We start from the raw sequence: 10,684 nt of genomic DNA, 5'->3' as shown, positions 1-10,684 counted from the left end.
TGTCACTCCTCTTAATTCCACACTCCATAGGCTTAAGCAGTTAACCCCAGGTTAGTGGGATGGTCCAAGTGGCGGTAATACAATTAATACTCTTTGGTTGCTACAGAAACAGTCAAAATGGGGGCTACTGTATTTTCTCTGAATTGTTAGCGCCACTGGCACGGAAGATCATCAATCATCAAAATGAGTTTTGTGCAATGCCAAAATTTGTAAAGTTAGACCAAGCTAAGTTGGCAGTGATGATTTCAAATGTACGAAATCTTCACATTTGGGTTCGTCTTTGACGTCTCTAAAAACTGGTCAGAGATTTTAATTTTAAACTAATTAACACAGGCCAGTTAAGCAGCTTTTTGGCCTAAAATTGTTCAACTTTGATGCCAAATATCTCGAAGACAGAGAACTTTGAAGTAAATATGGTACGAGTATAATATACTGCTTACAGCCGTTCTGTTAATGTGATCAGCTACAAAAACATTAGAAAAAGGGATTCAGATCGAAGATCATTACTATTCATTGGATGCGTGTTTGTAAGATTTATTTATTCGTCGTGTAATATACCTAAGTATTACCAATTAGTTCTAAGTTTTACGTCCTTCCGTTTTTCAAAGTAAATGTAAATAGGCGAGTCCACACTCGGGCGAGGAAATAGCGCGCCCTGCCTCGGCCGAGGCACGTCTACACATGGCCGATTTGTGCGTGAGGAAATTGCCTCGCGCGTATGCTCGCTCTGTGTGGACCCGCCTAATTGTAAATGGAATAGGAATAAAATTAATGATATGGAAAATCAAAGGTTGTTTTATTTTTGGTTGAAATAATTTTATTAAAATAATACGACTTTACATACTATACTTATCAATAATTAGATTTTAAATGGCTGCATGTAAGTATGTACGACAGTTAGTCAACAAGCGGTGAAATATATGTCAAATACGTTATTTACGATTGACCCACTTTATAAAACCCCGCCTCGTTTGTCTTTATGTACCTAGGTACACCTAGGTACATAGGGTTTTTTTTTTTTTTTTTTTTTTTTTTTTTTTTTTTTTTTTTTTTTTTTTTTGTTATAACGATAGGCAAGCGTTTGACCACGATCTCCTGATGGTAAGTGATGATGCGGTCTACGGTGGACCACGCTTACCTATGAGATACCTATTTACCCTAGCCTTGAAGAGACCCAGATTGTACTCATGCGGAAACACAGACTCGGGCAGGGCATTCCACTCCTTGGCAGTTCGCATAAGAAATAAATAGGTACCTAGGTATGTTCGCGATAAACTCAAAAACGACGGAACGGATCAAGATGTGATTCCTGAAGAAGGTTTAGGTGTATAAGGCGCTTGATAGCGTAAGTAAAAAACGCCTTAAGCAATTTTTTATTGAAATAAAAACAATAAGCAATTTTTTATTAAAATAAAAACAATAAGCGATTTTTTAGTTAAAAAAACAAACTTGCTTCATATGGATGTCGATAGAAAAGTCGATATTTAAGTAAACAAGTTAAGTGCATATTTCCTCCTGTCAAACCAGGATTTGGCTAATGAGCGTTGAAATTTTTAACGAAATAGCATTCAAAGTAAGGCTCAGGAACCGGTTACATTTCCAAACCGTTATCATGTACTTGGCACAAAACCTTATGATTTCGGTTTCATTCGTAAAACCATTATATCTAAACCGGTTTTAGGAGAAAATTTCCATTAAATTCTTGTCAATCTTGTCAGATTAACCGCTTCAGAACAATAAAAACCCGGTTTTTTCCTATGTCGGTGTCTTTGTTTATGTGGCACACCACCAGGCCGGCCAGCCGTCTCGTCGCTCGTCTAATAAACCGGTTTATTTAGGTTACAAATTTAATAAAGTTCTTAAAACGTCCGCGTTATTATGAAAGTTTGGAGTAAAACCGGAATAAACTGGTATTTACCGCTATTTTTAAAACCGGTTCCAAGCCTTGATTCAAAGCAACAATCAATCCGCATGTTTCTTCTGCGCGGGCGCAAGGCCCAGCCGAGTGAGCCGCGCAAACGGCGCCTCCACAGTTAGAAACAGCAGCACGGATATCAGACACGAGACGAATGTGGTTTCCAGGAAGTTTTGGAACTGTAAATAAGATAAATATAATCAAAATATATTATCAAACCCTTTAATATGTATTTGAGCAAAGATAATTTAGTATAAATTTCATACATTGACTCGCCATTTGGTATCTCTATCGCACACGCATAATTATATTGCTGACTCGCTCACACAGTGGCACTGACCGTCGGCATCATCGGTGAGAGTGCAGTCAAACAATTTAAACACAGTACCTTTCGTACCTTTGTCTAAGTGGCAATTAATATGAAGTCGCCAGGGACTTCATACTATTGTCACTGTGGCAAGGTATGAAATGGTGCTGAAATTAAATTCCTTGACGTTGCCTATACCTGCAGTTAACTTGTACTAGTACTTAGAATAGAGAATAGAGAGCGTATATTTGTGGCAAAATAAAATAAGAAAACAATACGTAACAACATTATAAAGCAGTGTCTTACGTAAAAGAACAACTCGCGAACGCGCATGGCGCAACGGCATTCGCGTTTGCAACGAGCTCGTCCATGTAGGATACTTCTATAGGTATCAAAGGATTGATTCACCCGCGCCGCGCCGCTTAGCTTTGCGTTCGTGTTTTCGCTTTGCGTTCGTGTGTTGTTCGCTTTGCGTTCGTGTGTTTTTTGCTTTGCGTTCGTGTGTTGTTTGCTTTGCGTTCGTGTGTTGTTCGGTTATGCAAGACGCTGCGTAAGCCTCGAAATGGTCTCGACTCAGCTAGCCTGGCTGGGCTAGTGCTGGTCTTCCGTCGGGGCCATATGCATGTGCAGCACGAAGAACACAATATTTAAAACAAACTTACGATCTTGAATTCAGACTTGTGGTACATTGTGTGTGTGGAGGCCGAGCGATAGCGTAGAACAGTCATCTGCACCATGTACAAGCAGAAACTGAGGCGAGCTAGCGGAGTCCAGCCTTGCCAACAATACAGCTTTGTGCGAAGCTCTGTGAAAATTTCATAACATTAATTTAAGGTGACACATCGTTAAACAATAAAATCGATCCCATTTGCCTGTAGCTTCAATGAAATTGTTTAAGAAGAAGCATCTTTAATACGATTTTCTCTGACATTTACATGAAGTCGATGCCACGAATAACCAGTCCACCAAACGTTTAATTTAAAATGCGATTCGCTCTGTGCTTCCGTGTCCATAACTGTGGTGCCACCCCAGTGAGTGTGGGACATATGTTTTGCTTATTTGACAATTTGCAGCTGCCAAATAGTATGAAGATGTTGTCCCACAAAAGTTCATCTTTTGACCACTTCGTGCGTCGCTTGTATTCCTCCCACCACGATCTTCGCACAAAGCCAACATTAGTGATAGATAAATATTTAGAGGGATTAATAATGTGTCTGTTTGGGGGCGAATTACTTTCCATTAATTCTGGTACTTACTGTTGGCTTTCACAATAGTTAGAAACAGTGCTAAAGAGAACAGTAAGCCGGTGATGAGCTTAGTTAATCCCGCGTAAATCGCGCAAGCATATAATGGTACAGTCACTGTATGGTCGTAGAAGACAGCTCCGATGGTGTTGATGGCTAGTACGGATGGGAGTATCAGCCAAACAAGGACACCGTATTTCTAGAAGAACAGAAATAGGAAACAATAGATTCAGCTTACTTATCTCAATTCTGTAAATTGTACCCTTAAATATAAAGCTTAAAATTTGTATTGCTTAAAGTATAATAATAGGTATATTTTCTGCTGTTTTATCGACTTTTAAATGTTAATGTTGTTTCTCAATAAAAAAATAAAAGCGTTTTTGACTACGCCAAACGGTTTCTGACAAAAACGTCTAGAGTCTGTGCGGAAAGAAAAAAGTCGTGGAATGTATGGGGCCCAATAAAAATAAAGTTGCGCGGCGCAGCGAGCGGCAAATCAAAACCATTCATGCATTTGGTTGAGCCACGTTGAGCGCATTGTATGAATGGTCTTTGCCATTCACCGCGCCGCGCGCCGCTTGCGTCCGTTCCGCGGACTAAAATGAGTGCGGTTGATGAGATGGGGCCTGGGGCTCAGGGGTCAGGGGCTGCCTTTGTCAGAAAAGCTAAAGCCATTTTTAAGTAGTTACCTTATATTTCTTTGCACCCACGTCGCTATTTCTCAAGTTGAACACTACGTAGCCCAAAGCCCAGCCGAGGGCGTACCCGATGAGGTTGGTATGGCCGCGTTTGTACAAATAATTGAATGTCGGGTCGTGGACAAACCAGTTGACAGTCGCCCTGGACAAAAAAAACTTGGTTGGTGTCAATAATAACTAGTCAGACTAAGATACCCGAGTACGTCCTTAAACTACGTCCAAAAGAGAGGGATGGGCATTGTAAATGTCATCTTTGTGTGGTAGGGCATAGCACAGCGGATGTCAGTACAGATCTAAAGCAGAGCCCAACTGGGGAAGTACCTCCAACTTACAGAAAACCACAGCCAAGTAACACTAGACCCTACTCATAGTATTGTGTTCTTGCCAGAGCTCAACGAGGGTGCGGAGTTTTAGGGTCGGCGACGCGCATGTAACTCCTCTGGAGTTGCAGGCGTACATAGGCTACGGATACTGCTTACCATCAGGCGGACCGTATGCTTGTTTACCACCGACGTAGTATAAAAAAAGATAAGTTGGCCGAGATTTTGATAGCCCACACGGTGCAAGTGTCAAGTAAACGTCATAATTTGATAGAAGTTTGACATTAAACTAACTATACGGATTTCACTCACGTGTTTTTAGTCACTCGCGCGACATGTTTCATGTTTCGCACGAGAAGTTTGACGTTTAAAATAACCCTCGCACTGTTATCAAAATCGGTGCCAACTTATCTTGGTTTGACTCTATGAACTTAGTCTGTCACTGTCAGTCTGTTTGATGTTTGTCAGAAAGTAGAATACACCACATATCTACAATATACATTCACGCACTACAATTTTTTCGTATGCCAAATGGCAAAACATAGTGAAACATAAATTATTGTATAAGAGCTATATTTAACCTATGTTTACAAATAAATATTTTTTTTTTGACATTTCAGGGTTTATTTTACATTGGACATTTCATACCATTAGTATTAACAACTAAACTAGCTTGAACCTTAGATGGATGAACACTGTACCTTAGGTATAAATTAACAAGGTTGTTTCATGGGAAAACTAGCGGCCGGACGATTTAACCGGCTGTACGATATAGCCGACTCTCCCCTACTAAGTGCCTGTCTGTACTCACTCTGGTGAAAGGACCATGATTGGATGCACGTTATTGTAGTATGTAGCCATGGCGGGGGTGGCCACACCTGCAGCCACGGACAGGACGATGGCAGCAAGCCGAGCCTTGGTCCTCTTCAGGAGGAAGAAGACTCCGAGACCAACTGCTGTCATCTGCATGTCTACAGCCATCGACCTTCAAATTGGTGTCGTCATGGATATATTATATAATAAATAATAATAAATTATAGGATATTATTACATAAATTGACTAAGCCCCACAGTAAGCTCAAGAAGGTTTGTGTTGAGGGTACTTAGACAACGATATATATAATATATATATACTTAAATACATAGAAAACACCCATGACTCAGGAACAAATATCCATGCTCATCACACGAATAAATGCCCTTACCAGGATTTGAACCCGGGACCACCGGCTTCGTAGGCAGGGTCACTATATTATAAATATATTGTAAAAGTGTTAAGGTTACTTATATTATTATTGTTACACAGCAATAAAGACTTATTTTATTTATTTTTATTCAAAGTCAACGAAAGTTGTAAAGATTATTACAACTATTATATTAAAGATTATTATTATTATTATTAAAGATTATTTTTTATTTCTTAAACTATCGTGGGAATATTGTCAGTATAAATAAATCAACATTATTACCCAAATTAATTAAGTCCCACATAAACAACGATATCGGAATATCGGAATACCGTTATTAAAAATTGTCAGATCAAAGCTCAGAACCGGTTTAAAAAATAACGGTAAATACCAGCTTATTTCGGTTTTACCCCGAACTTTCATAAGAACGCGAACGTTTTAAGAGCTTTATTATAACCTAAATAAACCGGTTTATTTGACAATAGAGGTCCGGCCGGCCGGCGGTATGCCCCGTAAACATAAACACCGAGCATAGCTGGTGCGTAGGAATAAACCGGTTTTCGTTGTTTTAAACAGATTCATCTGATAAGAACTTTATAGAAATGGCCCCCTAAATATAAATTATTGGTGATCATGACAAATAAATGATTCTTGATTCTAAAAATCGGTTTAAAAAGGCAAATTTAACCGGTTTCCGAGCCTTGCGTCAACAAGAAGTATGTGCAATTTCTCACCACGAATGTAGCATGCATTGAGAGCTGTCGACGTAGTTGTGAATGTATAAGATATGGAGCCACCAGTCTCGCCGGCAATCATCAACTTCCAAGCCCATTGTTGCCTGTTTTTAAGAGTTTTTATTATTTTATATTTTATGTGGCTAAAATTTGGTGAAAGCTACCTATCACTCCTATAAGCGTTATCAATGTATCAATTCATTGAAAATCAAGGTTGGAAAGAGTGCCAATTTATTTACGGTAGGCAACCCTAACTTAGAAATTAGTGCTCAACTTCGCCCAAGTAAAATATTAAAAAATACGGGCTATTCCCACTAGTTACCACCAAGTTGTTACCAGTGGTAAAAGGTGGGAAAAAATTCCCAGTAGTTACCACTTGCTTGGTGGTAACTAGTGGGAATAACCCAAAAATACAATGTGACTATCGTACGCGACGCGCGGCTGTCGTGACCGCTGCTCTTTCACTGTAAGTGCTTGAAAATGAAGATCTCTCTCCGAAACATGTCGCCCGTGTGAGATTTTGGGATTTTTATGTTATAAATTAGATGGAGATGGCACTGTCACTTTACCCATCAAGTTTTGAAAAATACTAGTCGAAATACCCCATGTAAAGTATGCTTAATTACAAGTTACACTAAGTGCCGCAGTGAAGGTGTTAATGTTAGTACGACTCATAACAGATTAAACTATAGCCAGTACAGTCTTGACGAGCCTATTTATTAAAAATTATTGAAAAACGCTTTCAAAAATAGTTTATATTACTTATGAAAGCAAAATAATGTTCTTTCTAATGCTAAAAAGTATAGATGGTCTCTTATCATTATTTAAAAACAGAATACAGCTGCAACTTACGTTCCAGAAAGGTCCATTTCCTAAGTATCTCATCCAAGTAGCGATAAAAAAAAGCTGCAGAGCATATGTTGGCGTGAATCTGCAACAGTAATAATACAGCGTAATTTTTTAAACAGCGGCAAAATTAAACGAGACATAGGAATTAGTGTTATATTTAAAACAATTTTGAAATAAAGTAGTACATTACAATACAACTGCGAAAAATAGGAAATTCGAAACGAGTGGCGATAAATAAAAACACGAACGAAGGGAGTGTTTTAAATGGACACGAGTTGCGAATTACCCATTCGTACATGTATCCTACAACGTTTTATAGTACATGATATGGTTGTTTAAATCTTACGTAATGTGCTAAGTATCGCACTAACAAACTCTAAATATTTTTTAATTCAAAAAAATAATATGTATTATCAACATAATAATTGTAACATAATTACGGGGTGCCACTTCTTCTAGCCAGAGTTTGAATTTTCCCATAGAAATTTGAACCACCCTAATACGTAAACTTTCAGACCAATATCTCCAATCTTAAATAACTCCGTATCAAGCAGCGCCTTTCGACTCACGTAAAGACAAGCATACTCAGTTATTTCGGTCGCGTCTCGAAGCGAAACAACGACTCCATAGAGCTTCTAGTGGTGGAGGGTAGAGCAAACGGAACAAGACCCCGTAAAAAGCCACCTATGCGTTGGACTAACCAAATCAAATCTGCCATGGAGGGACGCCTAAACGCATTTGCCAGAATGTCCTCCAGAAAATGGCGAGAAATCGAACGGCAAGTAACTGTGCCTGATGTCAGCAGTTGACCACGACACTGCAAAGAGCTCAATGATAAAGAAGAATATGTAAAAAAGTCACCTGAGATATCTCCATATTACAGCTTTGTGCAGGTTCCTCCATGACACTTGTTCTTCTGAGGTCAGTACCTTATAGGAAAGGAGAAGACCCGACATGATGAAACTTGTCTGCAGGGTTTCCACAACTCTATATGCCATGATGTAGCCTGAGTTGTATGACTGAAAGATATAAAACTAAAATTGGAAAAAATCACTGTTTCGGGTGGGACTTGAACCCACGACACGACTGGATCGCTAGCCCAGTGAGTGCTCTGCTATCTGAGCTATCAATAGCATCATTCGCAGAGGTTTCTGCTTGATGCAAAATTAATTAAAAAATATATAAAATTATTTCACGATATAGTTCATTGTTTTTGAAGTAAAGATCCTCTTATCTACTTATCTACACATGAGAAGAGTAGATAAGTAGATAAGAGAAGTCCTCTTATCTACTTATCTACTCTTCTCATGTGTCCCAAACACAAAACTGCAGCATTTCGTGGCAGTTTTAAGTACACCGCCACAAAATGCTGGAACAACCTACCACCACCTTTTAAGCAACTAACTTCTTTGCAGTCTTTTAAAGTAAAAGTAAAAAATTACCTTCTCTCTAAGCAAAAACTATTGTCAGAGTGATTGAGTGAAGCCATTACAAATCTTAAGTACTGTAACTAATTATTTATATTATTATTTTGGGTACATATATATATATTTTCTGGACCATGATAGTCATGCTAACATATGATGTCAACTGCTTCATTGCCGCTTTGTTGTTTACCGTCGTAATTATTATAGTTATCTCAGTAACTTAACTGTAGTTGGTAGCTGCGCGCAACTACGCTCCCTACAGGTGTCCACGGAAGACCAGCGTCAGCGTACTACTTCAGTAGGACCTGGCATTATGCTGAGTGTTCACCTTTTTCAGTATAATTATATACAGTGTACAAGTTAGTTATAAGTCATTTTTTCTCTTTCTTCCTCTATATGTATTGTATAACTGTGTACTTATACTGAAATAAATGATATTCTATTCTATTCTATTCTATTCTATTCTAAGAAGTAAGAATTTGCTGATTAAAGGTCTGTGCACACCGTATGCGAGTGCGTGGACGTGCGCGTTGTAATACATAGATCCTTATGAGAGATCGCACATCGCTTGCATGACGTGCAACATTTTTGGTGCACGTGCACCCAGCCGTTGTGCTCTGGCGTGAAGAATCAATTTTAATTTGATGGGATTACGATCTTCTGTTCAAGTTATTATATGCTTAAAACCGGAGGCCTAGATTTTCCGAAACATCTCGTAAGAGAGGTATGGGCATTGTAAATATCATCTCGCTTTGTGTGGTAGGGCACAGCACAGCGGATCTCATTCCAGATCTAGAGCAGAGCCCAACTGGAGAAGTACCTCCACCTCACAGAAAACTAACTGCAGCCAAATAACAGTAGACCCTACTCATAGTGTTGTGTTCCTGCCGGTGAGTAAGGTTGCCAGAGCTCAACGAGGGTGCGGCAACGCGCATGTAACTCCTCTGGAGTCGCAGGCGGACATAGGCTACGGAGACTGCTTACCATAAGGCGGGCCGTATGCTTGTTTGCCACCGACATAGTATTAAAAAAAATGTCCGGGCCCGGGCCGGGGCGTCCAACACTTCCGTTTACTATATAGAAAGCATTATCAGCATGTGATCCCCGATAACTTGTCAAAGAAAACAATTGTTGGAAGCCTCGTCCGTCGTTTAAATACTGTCTTTTTATATTTTCTAGTCCGTTGAAAGCAAGGCTCAGAACCGGTTTTAAAAATAGCGGTAAATACCGGTTTTGTTTCGGTTTTACATATAAGATCTTTCATAAGAACGTGAACGTTTTAAGAAACTTATTGTAACCTGTTTATTCGAACAGGTTACAATAAGTTGCTGCGCAAACAAAGACACTGACATAGAAACCGGTTTTATTATTCTAAACCGGTTAACCTGACAAGAACTTTATGGAAACGTGCTCCTAAAAACCGATTCAACGAACGAAACTGAGCTTAAAAGGTATTGCGCAAAGTACATGATAACGGTTTGGAAAAACCGGTTTCCGAGCCTTGGTTGAAAGTTATGTTTATATACCTCTTCCACAATATCTGGGTTTTCTATAGCATGGTTATCAGTCACGCAGACATGGGCTAGTATGCATCCCAACGCGAAAATCACCCTGTAAGACAACGAACAAGAATATAGATCGTGTCATTCACGAAGGCGCGTGCCTTGATTCGTATTGTCATGTTATTAAGGGTTAGATTTCATAAATCTGCGCGTCATCATGGACACGACCTATAATTATAGAACTGACTAGAGCTCGAATAAGTTTTTGGTAAATAAAACATTTTTGCTACAAGCTTTTATCGCTGACTTATTTTACCACTGGCAAATAATATTCATCAAGTTCATTCTAAAAATGTCCAAACACAATTAGGTTACGTTGTTTCATCATAGAGTTCCTATGACCAACTCCTATCTCCATCATCACATCAGGTAGATCGTACCATAATATTATATAATGAAAACTGTATCATAACCTTATTTAAATCTAACAGTTTTGAATGA

At 39.0% G+C, this 10,684-nt stretch overlaps 1 protein-coding gene and 1 long non-coding RNA gene across 2 annotated transcripts; both read right to left on the bottom strand.

Annotated features, from left to right (window-relative positions):
• Positions 1-181: 181 nt before the first annotated feature.
• LOC133527648 (uncharacterized) lies at positions 182-5,733 on the bottom strand. Its single transcript, XM_061864749.1, has 5 exons — positions 5,296-5,733; positions 4,156-4,306; positions 3,479-3,665; positions 2,885-3,027; positions 182-2,094 (listed from the first exon to the last, which is right to left on the bottom strand). The coding sequence occupies exons 1-5, from the start codon at positions 5,463-5,465 to the stop codon at positions 1,963-1,965; spliced, it is 783 nt and encodes a 260-aa protein (XP_061720733.1). The 5' UTR covers positions 5,466-5,733; the 3' UTR covers positions 182-1,962.
• Positions 5,734-5,997: 264 nt separating this feature from the next.
• LOC133527656 (uncharacterized) lies at positions 5,998-10,676 on the bottom strand. The gene is made up of 4 exons (XR_009800907.1): positions 10,208-10,676; positions 8,116-8,273; positions 7,258-7,336; positions 5,998-6,509 (listed from the first exon to the last, which is right to left on the bottom strand). It is a non-coding gene; the product is annotated as an uncharacterized LOC133527656 (long non-coding RNA).
• Positions 10,677-10,684: the final 8 nt, after the last annotated feature.

Source organism: Cydia pomonella, chromosome 18, assembly GCF_033807575.1.
Source record: "Cydia pomonella isolate Wapato2018A chromosome 18, ilCydPomo1, whole genome shotgun sequence".
Classification (NCBI taxonomy): Eukaryota; Metazoa; Arthropoda; class Insecta; order Lepidoptera; family Tortricidae; genus Cydia; species Cydia pomonella.
Note: the sequence above shows the minus strand (reverse complement) of the source record. Positions and strands in the feature narration are given on the sequence as shown.